General features: G+C 33.2%; 1 protein-coding gene across 31 annotated transcripts in view; it reads left to right on the forward strand.

Annotated features, from left to right (window-relative positions):
• Tasp1 (taspase 1) overlaps positions 1–19782 on the forward strand; it is a 288360-nt gene that overhangs the window by 16046 nt on the left and 252532 nt on the right. For 29 of the 31 annotated variants that reach the window (XR_005728944.2, XR_005728942.2, XR_013439542.1 and 26 more), the window contains one exon: positions 1323–1391. Coding sequence is in view for 22 of the 31 variants with exons in the window: in XM_005320468.5 (XP_005320525.1) it covers positions 1323–1391 (69 nt within the window). In the remaining 9 variants the exon portion in view is untranslated. Of the gene's footprint in view, positions 1–1322; positions 1392–7140; positions 7408–18729; positions 18913–19782 lie in introns of those variants that run through there. The other 2 variants (XM_078051404.1, XM_078051401.1) reach the window with 2 other exon arrangements.

Raw genomic sequence — 19782 nt, forward strand, 5'->3', positions numbered from 1 at the left:
ACCTTCTGTCTTTGCCCCCGAAGATTGTGTGTCTAGTGTTACCTGGGGGCCATTCTTCGGTGGTCCTTCACCCTCTGTTTGATCTATTTTTAGGAAGTCCTCTTCCAAAGAGACAGAAATATGCCAGAAACCTGCTTTAAAAAAATAATAATAATCAAGTCTGATTTTTTGCAAAAGAAAGAGGTTAGGTTTTTATTATTCATATTTCCCTTTACAGTTCTACAGTTACATCACAGTATTTTTTAAAAAAAAACTCAGGTGTTATGAGAAAAATTAGGAAAGAAAATAACTTATGTGGACTGTAAATGTTTTATTTGTAAGATTCTATAAATAAAGCTATATTCTGTAAAAAAAAATTTTGATAATGTGGAATATATTTCTTGAGCTGTTTGTAAACTGAGTTGGAATGTTAGTATTTCATTTAGAAACTAGCTTCTCTTCATTCTCCTTCTTCTCTTAATTTATGGCCAAGAAAGCAGATGATTTTTACAAATTTTTACTCTCTGAAGTTTATAAAAGTGATGCTGCTCTCATTGGCACATAACCTGTAATCCCAGCTACTTAGGAGGCTGAGGCAGGAAAATTGCAAGTTTCTGTCTCAAAAATAAAATGAAAGGTCTGGGGTTGTAATTCACTGGTAGAGCACCCCTGGTTGCTCTAGTACTGCAAAAAACTTATTTTGATATAAAATATAGTATTAAAATATTTGCCAAGTGTATAATTCCATCTGAGGATTTTGACATGTTGCTGCTGGGATTGAGACACTTCTTTTTTTAATGGGTGTGGGTGGGAAGAATAGTAACAGTGGGAGGTAAAATTGAAAATTATTCGCTTAGTCTGAGATTCAGTTACTTATATAAAATATGAATTGTCAGGATATTTTAACCAAACTACATTCACATAATTTCTGTGGCTGTTTTAAATTGTCTTATCATGAGTGAAGTAATTTCACTTACTAAATTTCTTGCATCTTAACATTTTGTGGCTGTACTTTATTCATTGTTTTAATTTGGCTGAGTGAGCTATATCAGAAATTAACCTGAACATAACCACTACCTGTTTTAAATCTGAATATTTTATATCTTGAAGTATGGAATTTATTTAGTGTTCAAGTGTTTTTTTTTTTTTTTTTGGTGCTAGGGATTGAACACAGGGCCTTGTGCATGTGAGGCAAGCACTCTACCAACTGAACTATATCTCCAGCCCAGTGTTCAATTTTTAACTCTGAACAACTCTTATACTTCTTTTAAGCCTTTATGAAGTTAAAGAGATCTTTGAGAAGTTGTGGTTTTACAATGAATTATTTGTCCCCTTGGTTTCAGGCCATTGAAAAACTGCAGGCTGGTGCTCTGGCCACAGATGCAGTGACTGCAGCTCTGGTGGAACTTGAGGTATTGCTTTTCTCTGCTTATGTTTTATTTAAAATATTTATGAGTTTATGTTTTTGTTCTCAAATGGCATGAAATTGCTCAGTTAGTCAACCATAAGTTATGTAACTGGTGCTTCCAAACAATATTAATGAAGTTATGAAAAGATTGTGATATTGTTAGTTTTTTTTTTATTGGGGACTTTTCTGAGTAATAAAAAGTTGGTTATTTCCTTTATTTCTTATTTTTATAAATTCATAAGAACAAAAGTTGATGGTGACTGGATGTGTAATTTTTTCAGTATTCTCTGGGAAAATTCTTAAAGTTGACTCCCTCAAAGTGATATATGTTTAAAAAATGAAAAAGTTTAACTACCCTGAAAGTGTCTGAAGTGGAAGAGCAAGTTTCACCATGCGCATAAACGATATATACCCTGGTATATTAATATATACTGTGAAGTGCCTTTGTCATAGTGTGATTTTTAGGTTTGTCCCCAGTTTACAGTGGACATCGAGGAACTGAGTGGTGAGGCTCTCAAGTTTGCTGTAATTTTTTGTATTCCAGAGTGAGGGTGTTTCATTTCTCCTAATATGGAACTTTGATGAGTATGTATAGGGACTACTGACACCTTCAGAAAACTCAAGACTTGTAGAAGATAGATTTATGTCAGTCAGGATTATTTTTGATATATTTTTTTTTCTGGATAAGAAGACCATTTGAGGAATAAAATTAAGACATGAAGGTAAAAACAATAATGAATATGAGGGAAGAGATAGTAGTTAAAGGAGACATTCCTAAACTGAATGGACTGTAGCCCAGGGGATTGTTCAAATAAATGCCTTCCTTGTGAAAATTGCTAAAATTACTAAAAGTAATTAAGTTAAATAAATTAAGCTGTGTTATTTGTATATCCTTCCCCTTAACTGTGGAATCATACTTTTGATCATTGCTTTGTAAATTTTAATCTCTTTTAACATTTTCAACTTGATACTAATGCAGTCAAGGCAAGTGACTATGTAGTCAAGGTAGGTGGGCATCAGTTCTATTGTAGTTTGGTCCCTCAGAGGATATGTGGTGCCTTCCCATTGTGACTGATTCATCTTCCAGCTCTACCAGTCATTAGCCAAATGTGCCTGAGGATATCACAGCCTATCCTTAGCTCAGTTTCCACATTTTAAATATGAGAATAATAATCCCTACTTCACAGAAGATTAAGTTAATATGCTAATCACTTTGAACACTCTGTGGCCCATAAATACTCTGTGGCTGGTAGCAATTATTATCGTTATCAGATGCTTTGGAAATAATAGATATGAAGATAATATTTATGGTAACTATTAATGATAAGTATTACAATATCAAAGGTTAATTATATGCTGTAGAAGAAAGGAAAAAAATGACATAAGAAAGAAGTTTGAAAATTTTACCTTTATTCAAAACACACACACAAGGAGGGCTTTATTTAACTTAATTTAATTTAATTCAATTGTTAGTTGAAACTTACCTTTGTGAAGAAGGTGATGTCCTGAGATTACCAGTGTGTAGAGTCAGTGTGTGTCTGGGGAAAGTTAATGAGTATCTGGAGAATATAGTGTAACGGTAACTATGGTTACAAATTTGAGTAAAATTAAGTTTTTAAAAAAATACTTAGATTGGGAGGCTGAAACAGGAGGATTTCGAGTTCAAAACCAGCAGCAACTTAAGCAACTCAGTGAGACCCTGTCTCTAAAACAAATACAAAATAGGGCTGGGGATGTGGCTCAGTGGTTAAATTCCATGAGTTTAATTCCTGGTACCCCTTTTACCACCCCCCCCCCAAATTAGAATAATTTTGATTTTCTCAAGTCATACTTATATCATGTTGAATATTTTATTCCATTTCCCTCTACCTTTAAAGGGATTACATATTTATACTTAAAAATACATTTTGAAATAGTAAGTTATTCATGAGTAAGTAGGATTTATAGTTTTAAATAATGACCTGTTTTTGAGAGTGTGGGTATGAATTAAGAAAAAATGTGTTGTACTATGTTTAATTGTAATAATACAAATTGATATAATGGTAGAATAGGGTATTGCCCTGATTGAGGTTTAGTGTACTCCTCAACCTTTTGAGTATTAAATTTGGGGAAGAATTTCAATTATTGTTATTATTATTCTTGGTACTGGGGATTGAACTCAGGGGTACTTGACCACTGACTCACATTCCCAACCCTAGTTTTGTATTTTATTTAGGGACAGGGTCTCACTGAGTTGCTTAATGCCTCACTGTTGCTGAGGCTGGCTTTGAACTTGAGATTCTCCTGTCTCAGCCTCTTGAGCCACTGGGATTACAGATGTGCACCACCATGCCTGGCTCAATTATTTTTATAGTTCATTTTTTCTATCATATCTTTGATTTAATATATGTTAGTAGTTTAAAGCTACTCTAACTAGAAGAATTTTCCTGAATCTTAAGAATTATGTTGGAAGTCATGCTTATATTGCCCCCTGAAGTTTCTACCACCTTGTATAATTGTTCTCCACTGAATTAAGCCAGGATAGATTTTCAAATGAAAAGTTCAGTTGAAGAAATATTGTAATAGTTTGGGTCATTCAAAAGATGTAAGAAAATTAGAATCTAATATTTTCTGTACTTAGAAGAATATTGAGTCCTTTCAGCCTATAGAAAAGTGCTAAGAAAAATCCCAGAGAGCCTTATATGTTCTGTTTATGTTTAATTTGAGACTAATCACTTATCTTTAATTTTGGTGAATCTATTCAGTTGAGTTAAATCTAATTATTCAGTAGGTATGGATAGTCATCAGACCTTTCTCTTTTGACTTCATGATATATTATTTTGATTAAAGAAAAGACACTATTTAAACTTGCCTATTATATTATTACTTTGGCAGATACTAAAATTAGTGTGAAATCCTTGAACACTTTACTAACTGTGGATTGAAATGACTGAATGTGATTTAATGGTCCTTATTGATTAGAAAAGATATCTGGCCTTGTATTTTTTAAAAAAATATAATTTGTACATTCCCAAATGTTGAAAAATACACTGATATCAATTTAATGTATTGGAGGAGGAAGAGGCAAGGTGAAATAAAAGCAACTTTTCATATATCACTAATGCAGGTCACCAAGACACATCATTTTTGAGCTTTTCTTAGAAATATTTTTCTTGTCTGCCACAAAGGTGTTATCATTAGACTACCACTTCTTGACACCAGAGGGGGTGTTTTCTTCATTTAAATGAAGCAGGAGCAAGGGTATATAAGTCCCTAATTATTAATCTTAATCTCTAATTATTAATCTCTAATTATTAATCTTCTCCCTTTAGAGTTTTTGGAGGGAAGGTAGCCATTCCTGTGAGAGGTGTTTAATGGTGTGAAAATGGAAATATAACTCCAAAGTGCGTTTTGTTTTTCTTCAAAATGTGGGGAAGGGAATGGAAAGGTCAGTTTACTCATATTTTCGTGGTTTATTGTTAAATAGATTTGGCCCCATTGTTCTATAAATCTTTTTTTATGTCTTTTTTTTTTTTTTTTTTAAATGTAGTGCCAGGGACCGAACCCAGTGCTTTACTCATGCTAGGAAAGCGTTCTACCACAAAGCCACAATCCTGGCCCCTGTTTTATAAATCTTTTATAGATCATCCCTATAACTGATGAGAAGGTGAATTTTATTTATTGGGTAGTACAACTCTGATTTAACTCACAATAGTAAAGATTAATTTTGTGAAACAATTTGGTCTTCATATCTGGGATTCTACATTTGGAAGACAGTTGCTTTCTTGGCTGCTTTTGAAAGAGTTTTGGTTCAGTCAGTTTCAGTGGATTTATAATTCTAGACGGTAATTTTGCATACTTCACATAGTGTAGTTACTGATGTGAATTTCTTCTGTGAGAAAATTGGACATAGATCTGGGTGAGTCATGTTGTTACCTTTTCTTAGGATTGTTCCTAAAGTAGAATGTTTTATTAATTCTGATTGAAAATGAACTATTCATAACATTGAAATTTCCTTTGCACATTGATATTTTTCTAAAAAAGTACTGAGATCTGGTTCAAAAAGATGTAATAAAGAATAATAGGTGAAATATGAATTGCAAACCTTTGGGAATTGAGTCTTATGTGAGAAAACTGAGGAGCCAGGCAGAGATTTTGAAGATCATGTAACTTTTGAGAAATTTTGGACAATTCATTTTGAAACTGGGTTATTATAGTAGGTAGAATTCTGTATGTTAAGAACAGTGATAGCTTTTAATTTTCATATGACAAATTACATAGTCTCCTCTTTAAAAATGATCTGTTAGGCTGAGGATGTAGCTGAAGGATACAGCACAAACTTGGCATGCACAAGGTCCTGCGTTTGATCCCTAGTGCTGTGAAGGAAAAAAAAAATTATTGAACTTATGTATTCTAACTGAACCCTACAGTTTTTTGATAAATTGATTCAACCTTGAAGGCTCCCTATGGTCAGGGGAGATTAGGTAATTAATGTTTGAAACTGATTACCACCCAAATTTTTAGTGTTTATAGAGCAGATTATATTGGACATAAATTTTTATATCATTTTGCTAAATTAATAGTCTATCATTTTTTAAATCTTTATCTAATCCAATATAGTGATTACTTATAAACTGTTGGAAAGTCCTTTGAGAAGTCACTTATTTAGATGGCTGATATTTTGGGATGTAAGAAAGTAGGTATTTGCATTATTATTTACTTACATTATTATATATAATATTGTTATATATTTTTATTTCTTTAATGCAAGCTTAGAATGTTGGTCACTGTTGAGTAGCCTTCATAGGTGTACCCCACCCTAGGCCTCTGTTCAGTTTTAGAAACTGGCATACTTCCTTCCCTGGGCTTTTTACTTCTGGGTGCAATTGTTTGTGTGCCAGAAGATGAAAAAAAAGAATAGTACCTAAAGTTTGCCAGTCTTTGAAATGGTTAGAGATCATGAAGATGGTGTGGTGTGCCATTGGCATATGGGCGTATCTAAGTTGGAAAGAGACATTGAGCAGAGCTAATATATTCCTTGTTTTCCTCCCCAAACTTATAGCAAGTTTGCCTGTGGTTTCTCTGGGATCAGATGCCTTACCACACACACCCTGTACCCTGCCTCACTCTAGTTGTCTGGTTTTTATTGCAAAAAAAGGGGAGTATCGACTTTAAGCTTGTTTGTATTTATTTGGGAAGTCAGAAATTATTTAAATAAATGACTACTTTTATTCTCCTGTACAGTTTTTGTGTGCGGAAATCATCTTTTCATAAGCAGAGGGTAGCTGAGTATTTCAGCCGGCCTTTGCTCCTTCTTCCCCTCCCCTTCCCCACAGAGCTGAATCCTTTGGAAAGACAGCTTGATGCATTTAGTTCACATATATGTAAGTGCTCATTAACTAAAATGTGGCTGGTGAGTCTAATTTTAGGCCTGCCACCTTTGGAAGTTTCAGTTTTCTCTTCCATTGATAATATCTTTTAATCTTTGTAATGGGTTGGGGGCAGTCCTGCTTTTATGTATGTGAAGTAGGAGATTACTTTTTTTTCTTTGTAGTAGTTAAAATGTTTTCATTGCATGAAATTTGAGTTTTGACTTAGATACTCTTTCTCCTTTTTATTTTTATTTTTTAAACTTGGTATTGTCGATTATTTCAAAGACTCTATTTTGCCTGTCTGTTTAGCAGTATTTCCAGTGGTGGTTCAGTATTTCTGTGTATTCCAGCTGTTTATGGAGTCTTTATGTTTCTCTGCATTTTTTTGTTTTATTTTTTGAGGTGTACACACACAGTTACACTTCATGGAGTTGCATCCAGCCAAGTATCCATGTTCTTCTTGTGAAGAGGCAGAGAAAATCACCTCTCCCAAGAATTTCCACCTTCTGACCAAGGGAAATGTGTCCTGAAGAGCTGTACGCAGATGGGAGGCAACTTGTTTGCTTGTTCTGCTGCTAGAGCATTGATTTAATTAGAAGACAGGCTGTGGGTGGCCATGTGCAGACAAAGAAGCACCAGACAGAGCCCAGTTAGCCTGGGACAGTAAAAGTAAGTTACGCTCTTTTAAAACACTTTTTTTTTTTTTGAGTACTGATGCTGATTCTTGCCTTTAGTACTGAGGGGCAACTTGTAACTTACTGATGTGTTTACACATTAGGTACATCTGTTCTTTTTCTAAGACCCTAGAGATAAAATGTGCTTTCTAGCACTGAGTACCTGCTTTAGTGGAAAAGCAGTGATCCCTACCCCCAATTTTTTTTTTTTAAGAATAAAAAGGAAACTCAATCATTACATTTTTAGATTAATTTTACACTGCACAAAAAGCCTGTATTAGTTTTTGACCAAGTGAAAATATGTTAAGTGCAGAGTTTGTCATGTTTATTTTGTTCTGATGGGAACATGAAGACTTGTTTTAGCCTTTTCCAGCCATTTCTTGATGAGCAGTGTTGACCTCATCAAATATATTCATCTTGACTAAATTTGGTAGGAGAGTTGGTCTAAGATTAGACTTAACAATTCCTGCAGACTATGTAGCTTTATGTGTGAGCCTTTATTTTTCTTTGGGAGTTGTTATTTTATATATATATATATATATATATATATATATATATATATATATGTATGTATATATTACATTTTGAAATTCAGTTTTGAACTATTTAAAGTAACGTGATAGTATGATAGAGTTGGTAGTTTTACTTTGTTGTAATACTCAGAACTTTGGACTTCAGAGTAGAAAATATCTAATAATTCTCAATTCATAGGAATGTTACATAAAAGGGATTTAATTAGATGATTTCGTGTTTTTAGAATTTATAGTGTTGTGATTTTGGAGTCATTAGGTGTGTGTGTGTGTGTTGTGTGTATTTGGATCTATATCATTTGAGGCATCAATTTTATAGTCTAACAATGATTTTATTGTTGTTTTTGTTTTTTTGTTCTTGATAGTGAAAGGAGCTAGGCTAAGATTGAGTCCAGCAAAACCAAAGGCTGATACTAAGACACTTAATGTGAAAGGCCGCCTTTTGATTTTAAATTTTTGTGCTTCTCTCAAACCCAGGCCTTTTTTCAGAATCTGGAAGAAAATGAAGAAGAATCTTAAGCTATATAATTTTTAAGAATCCCATCAAGATCATATTCGAAATCTTGCTTTAAAATAGAGCAAAACATTACTTAATTTTTTTTCATTGTTTGTGCATGTACATCTGTCTTTCTCTTTTATGTGTATAGCAGACTTTACCTAAGTGTTAGAGTAATGATGAATTGTAGATCACTTTAGGAAACAGCTAGCCAGGCGTGATGGTGCACACTTTTAATTCCAACCATTCAGGAGGCTGAGGCAAGAGGATTAAAAGTTTAAGGCCAGCCTGTGCATTTTAGCAAGATCATGTCTCAAAATAAAAGTAAACTGGAGATATCGCTCAATGGTAAAGTACCCCTGGGTTTAATCCTCAGTACTGAGGGTTAGGGAGGAGGGAATCTTAAAATTTAGTTTTAAACATCCCAGTTCACAAAATGTCTTTGCGTATTCACACTGCCAGATAATTTTTTTTAGTCATTATTTTTTGTTTTTAGTTTGGTAAAATATATGCAACAAAATTTTATAGTTTCAACCATTTTTAAGTGTACATTTCAGTAGCATAAATGCATTCATAATGTTACACAACCATCACTGCTGTGTATGTTCAGAACCTTTTCATCATCTCAAGCAGAAACTGTACCAACTAAACAACTTTTGCCAGGGAGGTTTTTATTGACTGATCACTCCCACTAAGTGTCCAGAATCTGGCATTGTGTACACATTTCTTGACAGTTCATGACATGCTGCATATACCTCAGCACAGGGCATCAACATTGTAACACATTAAGCTTCCCAGAAAATTCAGATTGGGAAACACATTTGTTTTCCTCTCCTGGAATATATGCAGATTTTAACAACATTTTTTAGTGGATTGGAAGTCTTTTTTAATAAGAAGGAGATATTTACTAGAGGATTTGAAGGTTGGTAATAGCCACCCCCCCTCCAATTCTGACCCTGTCATATGATAGAAGGATGGTTTAAATTATTGTAATTCCGTGATCTGTTAGGTTCTTTTTGAGTGATATTTCCATATTATTGTCAGCATGGTTAAAAGGTGTAATTATTTAGGTTTAAGGGAAGTATAAGTGGCTGCCAAATTTGGCAATATTGAAGAAACAGCTACATTTGTCTTTTCTATTGTAGCTCATGTGGAAAGGACAATTTCAGGTACTGTGTGTGCTAACTTCTTCCTGGACATCAGAAAGAATCCAACTAAAACAAAGTTTAAAACTATTTCAGATGTGCAAGTCTTTTGAAGCCAATATTTTATTTTAGAGGTTTGTGTTATGTTTGACAAGCAACTCTGTACCGCAATTCTATGACTTTCAATTAAAAAAGTGAAAAACAAACTGCTGTGATGTCGTTTTTCTGCTTAATTATGTTACATTCATTTGTAAAATTAGGTAGATTAATAAGTGAGTATATATGTGCAGTGCTTTTTGCAAAAATATTTTAAATAATAAGATTAATGGTTCCATTTTTTGACAAAACATTTTATGCTATGCTAGATCAACAAATCCTCTAATGAGCAGATATCAACATTTGTTTGTTTATTTTTTTCTTCTGACATTTCCAGAAGATCTAAGAAAAACATGGAAGGGCTTTCTTAGTACATATATTTGTTGTGAGATCATATTAAAAATATACTTTTAAGAAATAAAGTATATTGTCTTTTGTATAATTTGAGCAGTTAAAAAATGAACTGTCACAGATACTAAAACTTGGTTCAACATACTATATTTGACTCAAGTATTCATAGACTGTGATACAAACAAATGTTCTCTCCACTTACATTCAGGATAACTAAAATATTACTTTAACACATGTTAAAAGTAGAACACTGTAACTATTTGGCTAGATATAATTCCAGGATGTCTAAGTTGAGTAATTTCCTCAGGCATTCCAACTTTGATCAACCACAGCAAGAACTTTTAGCATGTCTGTAAAGCAGCCAGTGCATCTGTAAATATGTCCTGAGGAAGAGAGAAAAGAGGGAATGCCAAAAAAGAAAGAATATTTTGTGTCGTTAAGGAGCAGTTACAGAATGAAAATGGAAAGTATTTTATTTCCTTAGAAACCCTTTTTAGATAATTGAACCTCTGATTTCTAAGTATGCCCTGTGGTTCTGTATTAATGAATGAAAGATACTTCATTTGGGCCCAATAAAAATATTTTCTGACTAACTGCTGAAACTTATTAAAGTACATTGATTCTTGAACTTTCTACTCTTTATAAATGTAATAATTGAATAAAACCCAAATGTAATTAATAGTATGTGTTTCAGTAAAGTGTGTTTTAATGTTTATAATTGTTCAGTATTTGGGTGAAAATGTTTGCATATGGCTGAGTTTTCAAGAATAACTCTAAGAACAGGCAGTACTACTGAAGAAACTTTTTTTTTCAACACATGGATGAATGTAGATTTTTTTGATTTTTATTTTCAGTGACCTAAAAATAAATGTGCAAATAGCTACTGGTTTCCATATGTAAACATGGACTTAAGAATATTAATAATGGTAAATCACCCTCTCCTGTATGGGAAGTACATATTTTCTGTATTTTTGGATATAACTTGCTCATATCATGCATATAACTTCCTGGAGATATTTTAAGATACAGTTAACAATTACTTGCAAACTGAATATTCAATTGGATGATCTATCTAGCTTTTTACTATGTTAACAACAGATACTATTACCTCTAATGAATTAGTTCCAGTTCTGAAAATTCTGCTTTATAATACCAAAATTTAGGAGAAATTCCTAATCCTTTTTGGCTTTCATGTTGTGATCTCAGTTATTGTCCATATTCTTTAATTATTTATTCTTGAGAAATAAGGTTAACACAGTTAAATAAAATTTACTAATAAAAAACATTTGCCATAATTTCATTGAAAGTTTATTCAGAACAGAACAAATGGTGCTATAACTGGTAGATTTATATCTTTCAAGTCCTTCTCCTGTATCTTAAAAGAAGTGTAGAGAAATGATGAATGGAAAAGCTGGGAGAGAAGATAGAGGGGCAGGTTCATTAATTGTGGTGTTCATGGATGAGTGCTTGAATAGATGTCTGAGTTGGTTACTGTATTAGTTTTTTGTCATTATAGCAAAATACTTGAGGCAGATAACTTTATCAAAAGTTTATTAAGTTCACAGTCTTCAAGGTTCAATGGCATGGCACCTTCATTGGCTCAGTTCCTGGTGAATAGTAGGTGGCAGTAGTAGGAATGCCTTTTGGATCAAGTGATCATATCTCAAGCCAGGAAGGAGGGAGAGCTGGGAATAGCCGAACCCCAATTTTTAAAGCGACCCTCCCAGAGAAGTCCTGTGAACTCTCTTCTGAGGTAATACCACCAATGACCTAAGGATCTCCTCCCAGGCCCTACCTCCAAAGGTTTCATTACCTACCTTCCTGTAGTATCACCCTGCAAACTAAGCCTTCAATCATAATAGACCCTTGGGGAACACTCAAACCACATCCTGACTACAGCAGTTACCTTGTTAGTGTTTCTGTGTTTACCTGAGAATTTTTCTTCCTTCAAATATTGTTCATCTGAATGCCATAGTTTATTCAAAATGTATTACTTGTTTATCTTTTCTGCCTTCTACCTTGTTTTTGAAGTCTCTAAAGTACACAGGGAGAACATAAGAGCCAACTTTTGCCTTTCTGGTGGCTGGTTCTCTAATTTATAGATATATATTTTTAAATAATTGTTTTACCTTAGTATTTCTTTGCCATTTTTTTTGCATTCTACCGTGCTTTTCCTTTATGTATGTATTCTTGTGTTTATTTATTTGCTACTAGTTTCAAAGAACATCATGTTTTATTTGTTATCTTGATGAAGACAGTCACAAGTTGTAGATGAAAGTTGTCTTACATTAATGGCATTTGAGAAAAAAATACCATTATATTTTGTCAGTCTTTTCCTGTAGATTTTGGGTAGTAGATTTTGGGTAGAAAGCCCATTTGACTCATTTTGAAGAGGCAGAAAAAGTATTATAGATTCTGTTTGTTGTAGTGAGAAGATATGTGACATTTCTGACCACTAACCTGGTTCTTCTTAGTAAAGCTTAATTAACATGGTATTTAGACTAGAAGACAGATGAAATGACTCACCTCCCTCTTTTCTATTTTTTAGGTAGTTGTATATATTCAATGTTTGAAATATTCAAGTAAGCGTGATAATGAAACCATGATCTGTTGTTACAAGTGGCATTTGTGTGAAAGAACTGTTTTGTCCAAAATCTGCATTGCATGGAGAATTTAGAATTTACCTGAGCAAAAAGCTCAGATTTTGCATTGCAGAAACTTGAGACCTCCTTAACCTTTACAAAAAAATGTAAGCCAGAGGTTGCAAAGAGACAATTCACAGATGTGTGTGAATTGGCCCATATACTAGTTTTTAAAAGTTGGAATTTATTGTCATCCTTTAGTATTCAAGAGACATTAAAATATGGATTTCTGATTAAAAAAAAAAAGATCTGGCCACATGGAGCATGCATTCTTTTAGGGCTGCAGTTTGCCAGGGCTGAGTGACAGCTGGCCCTTGAGTGTAGGAGTTTTTGAGTATAACTTAACACTGTATTTCAGTTTAGGTATGACTGAAAATAAGTCTTGGACCGAGATGCCAACTTTTGCAATCTTGTGAGGGCCAAGAAAATGAGATGATGGCTTAACTGACATTAGTTTAATGCTCTGGAGGTTGCAAATTGTTGTAACAGAGACTTCTATTTTTTTTCCCTGCTCCGGTGCTGAGGTAGCGAACCTAGGGCCTTGTGCTTACTAGGCAAGTACTCTACCACTGAGCCACATTCCCAGTTATTAATAGGGATTTCTACCAGAACGTAAAACTGTAATAAGTTTTGATGTAATTTTTTTAAAGTAGGAATTGGGTATTAGTGTTACTTTATTATTTTATTATATAGAATTATAATATTATATAGAATTTCTGGTGAAACTAAAAGACTTTTCAAAAAGTTTCTTATTGGAGCAGTTGAACCAATACTAAAGCAGATCAAAATACCTTCTGACCCAAGTTAATTTCCTAAATTGTTCCTTTGTTTACTTCTAGTCCCAGGAGTAAACTACTGTTTTCAGTGTTTATGATGAAGAACATAACATAAGTCCAACCATGTTGCATTGATCTCCAAACTTTTGCTAACCTCCTTAATGATAGTTAACTTCCAACATCATTTATTTTATCTTGATTCCATTATTCCTCCTCCTCCTCCTCCTCCCCCTCCTTCTTCTTCTTCTTTTTTTTGGTGATACTGGGGATTGACCCAGGTCCTTGTGAATATTAGGCAAATGCTCTACCACTGAGCTACATCTTCACTTGTCTATTATTTCTTAATGGAAAACATACTAATAAAAATCATTGAGTTGCATATAATATTTATATAATGGTGGTGCGCACCTGTAATCCCAATAACTCAAGAGGCTGAGACAGGAGGATTGCAAGTTCGAGGCTAGTCTCAACAACTTAGCCAGACCCTGAGCAACTTAGTGACACCCTGTCTAAAACTAAAAAATAAAAACGGATATAGGTCAGTGGTAAAGTGTCCCTGGGTTCAATCCCCAGCACCAAGAAACCAAAAACCAGAAACACCCTCCCCCCCCCAAAAAAAAACAACAAAAAAAACCCAACAACCCCAAATCTAAAACCAAAAAAGTCTGATAAGGCATCTCTGATGATTGCCCAGAAGCTTGCTATTTCCATTTACCAGTGACTCCCATTTTACTTATGTTTTTCCAACCCTTCTAATTTTTTTTCCACTGAAAGGTGAATCCTGCTTTCAGAGCACTTAGCTTTTATATTTTCTCATAGCTCATTTGTAGCTTTTTATCCCTGTCACTGTCCTGATGTTAATAGATACCTTTACAAGCCTTCTCAAGATGTGGTTTGTGGAGAAAGTGAAATTAAACAGCTTGTGGAGTTCATTTAAATTTGGAGTTTCTCAAGAGGAGGTGCCTGGGCCAGCAGAATCATAATCATTTGTGGTAACTTATTAGCAAAAAAAAAAAAAATATCCTTTAGCTTCAACTCACATTACCAAAATCAGAATATTTAGGGGTATGAGAATGGGAATTTTCATTATTATTTTTTAAATTTTGAGTTAATTATAAATACTTGCAGTCATAAGAACTAATACAGAAATTCTTTGGACCCACAGCAGTAATAGTCTTTAAGAAATTTGCATTTTAAAAATTTTACATTATATTTTCGAAAGTTTTTGAGCATAGCATATATACAGAAAAATATAATGCCTTTTTTGTAAGGGGACAGACCCATGAGTTTTTCAGAGTGAACATAACCCTGTGTCAGCAGCATCCCAGATCAGGAAACAGAACATTTCTGCTCTGTAAAAGATCCCTTGTTCCCTCTTCCAGTCACCCCAGGTGAGAACAGTGTTCTTACCTCTATTCTATATGTTAATATTGCCTATTCTAGAACTTCACATAAATGAAATCATACAGCATGTATTCTTTTGTTTCTGCTTTGTTAAATTGAGGTAAAGATCACAAAGCACAAAAATAACTATTTTAAAATAAATAATTCAGTGATTTAAAAATTTCAGTGTTATGTAACCACCATTTCTCTCATTCCAAATATTCTCATTTCCTTAAAGGAATTCTCATAACTATTAAGCAGTTCTTCTCTGTTGCCCTCTTCTCTACCTCCTGGCAATCCCATTCTGCTTTTTGTCTTGATGGATTTACCTATATTTTATATAAATGCAATATTTGGATATTTTATATATGGATATTTTATTTAAAATATATGCATTTATATGCATTTATATAAAATATATGGATATTTTATATAAATGCAATCATACATTTTGTATGACCCCCCCTTTTTAACTTAGCATAGTGTTTTTGAGGGTGAAGCACATTTTAACATGCATTACCACTTTTTTGAATAGCATTATTTATGTGTATATGTTTATCCATTCATCCATTGATGAGCATTTGGGTTATTTCCACATTTTGGCTATTTTGAACAATATTGCTAATGAGTGATCTTGTACAAGTGTTTAAATACTTGTTTTCAATTCTTTTGGGGATACACCTATAGGTAGAATTGCTGGTAATTTTATGCTTAGCTTTGTGGAAGCACCAAATTATTTTCCACATCAACTGAATGAACCATTTTACATTCCCAGCAATAATGTTCAAGGATTATAATTTCTGTATATGCTTGCCATCCTTATTATTAATTTCTATTTTGTCCTTAGGCCATCCTTGTGGGTATAAAGTGGTATCTCATTGTGGTTTTGATTTTCATTTCCCCAATGATAATGATGTTGAATATTTTTATAGGCTTGTTGGCCATTTGTATATCTTCTTTGAGTAAATGTATGTTCATCTCTAATCTGTTGCCTATTTTTTTAAATTGGGGTTTTAAAAAATTTTTGGATGTTGAAAGTTATAGGAACTCTTTATATATTCTGGATACTAGACTTTCTGGATATTACACTTTTATTTATTTATTTATTCATTAAATCTGAAGTTATATCAAAACAAACAAAAGTAAAAAATTATAAAATACTTGCAGTCTTTTTCTTCTCTTTTTAGCCCTCTGACTTTGACTGTCTGATTTTATGTTTCATCATCATATTTTCTGCTGTCTAATATGGCATCTAAGGCACAGTCAGTCTTCATATCCATGAGTTCTGCATCCTCAGATTCAACCAATTGCAAATTAAAGATACACCAAAAATTGTATCTGTACTGAACATGTATAGATTTTTTTTCTCTTTTCATTCCCTAAATAATAGAGTGTAACAACTATTTACATAGAAATCACATTGTATTTGGTATTATAGGTCATCTAGAGATGATTTGAAATATATGGGAGGATGTGCATAGATTATATGTAATTGATGGACCATTTCATAGAAGGAACTTAAGCGCACATGGATTTAGATGTGGGGGGATGTACTAAAACCAGTTATCCTTGGGTACCACTGGACATCTGTATTTAATTTTCTTCCTTTCTTCTTTGTCGTCGTCGTTGTCCTCTTCTTCTTCTTCTTCTTCTTCTTCTTCTTCTTCTTCTTCTTCTTCTGCTTCTTCTTCTTCTTCTTCTTCCTTCTTCCTTCTTTCTTCTTTCTTCTTCTTCTTCTTCTTCTTCTTCTTTTTTTTTTTTTTTTGTGCTGGGATCAAACCTAGGGACCAGTGAGCTGTATCCCCAGCCTCTGTATTGAATTCTTTATTATCTGTCTGCCTTAGCTAGAATTGAGGCTCCATCTAGGCAAGGATTTTTTTTTTCCTTCCTGTTTTGTTAACTGTTGTATCCTCATGATTTAGATCAAGGTTTGGCAAAGTGTGATCAGAAACCTAAACAGAACTTCTGCCTATTTTTGAATGGCTCATAAACTACTAATGGTTTTGTTTTTTAAAATAATTGAAACAAAATAAAAAAGAAGACCAATATTAAATTTCAGTGTCCAAATTAGAGTTTTAGTTGAACACAGCCATACCCAGTCATTGGTGTATTATCTCTGGCTGCTTTTTTCCCATAGTCACAAAGTTGAGTGGCTGAACTCAACTGTTTTTATCTGTGTGATTCACAAAGCCTGAGTTATTTAATGTATGCGATCCATTATAGAAAAGATTTGCCTGCACATAGGTGCTCAATAAATATTTGTTGAGTGAATGAATCCTAATCTGTACTGCTACAAGGAATTTAATTTGGGAAACTTTAAACCATGTAATTCTTGAACATAATAGAGTATTCTTCTTTTTTTTTTTCTCTCAGGCCAATGCATATGCTTACGCAAATATTTTACCACTGAACTACTTCCCTAGACTGTTTCTCTTATATAAAAATAATTCAATAAAGTTTGTTTCAAAGACTATCTTTCCCCTTTCTCATCATTTCTGATGCTGATTTTCAGTGGAGGTCATAATTAAAATAATTTTGATAACATACTTAGTTTTGAGAAAGAAGCCATGTTATCACACATTTTTCTATATTTTATTCATCTAATGTGTTTGTTGAAGTTACACTTGAGTGACAGGGTATGAACAGGAACATATTAGTAATTTCCTGTTAATGTCTAACTTCTCTTTAATGGAAAATTGGAAATTGGACAAATAAATCATTTTATATAAAAATGACTTTATAATGTGCCAGTTTAGTTTTTGTACAACATTTGAAAACTAAATTGTTTGCATCTGTAAGAGCTGTTAATAGAGGTTACATAATAGATCCCCAGAGGTACAGTATACTCTGTAGCTTTGCAAAAAGTTCTTATTTTGTTTTATGCTTTCAGCAAAGGACATTAAATGGGTAATACAGGTTGTGGGTTTATAGTAAAAGAGTAATGCTTTATAGATCTTTGCCTTGGCATGGTGTTCCCAAATTTTATTAATAGGAAAGTGTTTCCATGTCATGGTGGGAGAGTGATTCCTGACTTGCCTCTTGGTCTTCCCTTCCTCTCCTTGGTAGATTAGTCAGTCAAAGGGATCTTATTTTTTAAAAGCATGTCTCCTTTAACAGTTATGAGTAAGCTTAAAATATATTTTGCTTTTAAAATGCCGTCTTTTAGAAACTTAAAACACTATGGCATGAATTTATTTCATTTCTCTTGTTTTGATCAAGAGAAGATTAAATTGTTAACATTCCTTTGTATTTTCCTGGCATTTCTCCGTAGGAGTATCTTGTAAGAATTAGTATCATTTGCTTTTGGGGTTTTAGTTCACAATAATAAATAATTCTATTTGTACCTAATTGTGATTAACTTTTATTCAATTATTCTGTAAATATTTCTTGAGTGTCTACCAGGTGCCAAGCATTGCTTTAGACATTGACATGCAATACCTAAAAAAACATATTCGTGAATTTATGGATCTCATATCCTATGAGGAGGATTAGAAAAACAAAAATTATAATATCAGGAAATGCACCAAGAACAGTGTGATTCCTGTGTAGTATAAGAATGGCTGGGTAGTAAGTTGGGAGAGGGAGAGAGAAGTCAGATTGTGGAACGCTGTAAACCTTAGAAATTTGGACATCAGGTTTTATTCTAAGTCTGATAGAACATCAACATAGAGTTTGAATAGCAGTATAATAATGTCTGACAGATTTTAAAAGGATTGCTGGCTACATACTAATTCTATATAATGTCACATGAGAAAATCAACAAATGACTATTTAAAAAAGTTTATGTCTATTATTTATAAGGGGAAAGTTACTATATAGGGTGATTCATTTATATCAAGTATTGATATGCTACTTTTTTATCAGCTTCATTGAAGTTTAATTTTTTTTCTCCTTGCAGTACTGAGGATTGAACCAGGGCCTCCTCAATACTAGGCCATGCCCTACATCCCCACCCCTTTTTATTTTACTTTGAGTTGATCTCACTAAGTTGCCCAGGCTGGCCTTAATCTTGGAATTCTCCTGCTTTGGCCTCCTGAGTTTGCTGAGATTATAGGTGTGTTCCACCATGCCTGGCTTGAAGGTATAATTTATAGCAATTTATCAATTTTAGGTATACAATTTGATAAGTTTTGACAAATGTATATAATCATATAATCACTAATACAATCATGATATTTAATATTTTCGTCAACATAGAAATTTTGTTGTACTTGTCTACAGTGATTCTCCCCTTAGCAACCATTTGGCAACCACTGTCTGCTTTTTTATCACTGTCAGTCGGCTTTTTTCTAGATTTTGTTTCAAATAGAATCATATAATTTGTGGTCTTTTATGTCTGGCTTCTTTTACTTAGGACAATGCTTTTGAGATTCCTCCATATTTTGAGGCATATTAGAAATTGTTCCATTTTTTTGCTCAGTAGTATTCAATTGTTTAAAATATCCCATTTTTTTTATGCATTTACTGGTTAATGGAGTTTGGGTTGTTCCAGTTTTTGTATGTTATGAATAAAGCTGAAATGAATATTTAAATACAGGTGTTAATGTAGACATATGCTTTTATTTCTCTTGGATAAATACTTAGGAGTGGAGTTGCTGAGCCTATAGTAAATGCATGTTTAACTTTAACAAAAATGGCTAAACTGCATTTGTATTCCTATTAGCAATGTATAACAGTCAAAGTTGCTCCATATTCTTGCTAATACTCAATATGGTCCATTTCTTTAACTTTAGCCATTTTAGTGCTTATAGAGTGATATCTCGTGGTTTTAATTTGCATTTCCCTAATGTCTGTTAAAAAGATTATGATTATGATTATGATGATGAAGATGATAAGGTAGACTTTATTTAAGGGGGAACTTTATTACAATGGATATAGGTCCATTGCTGTAGAATTTTGCACTGAGGGATAGAGATTAACTTTGAATTCAGCATGGGCATGTGGGAATTGA

This window comes from Ictidomys tridecemlineatus, chromosome 5 (genome assembly GCF_052094955.1).
Source record: "Ictidomys tridecemlineatus isolate mIctTri1 chromosome 5, mIctTri1.hap1, whole genome shotgun sequence".
Taxonomy (NCBI): domain Eukaryota; kingdom Metazoa; phylum Chordata; class Mammalia; order Rodentia; family Sciuridae; genus Ictidomys; species Ictidomys tridecemlineatus.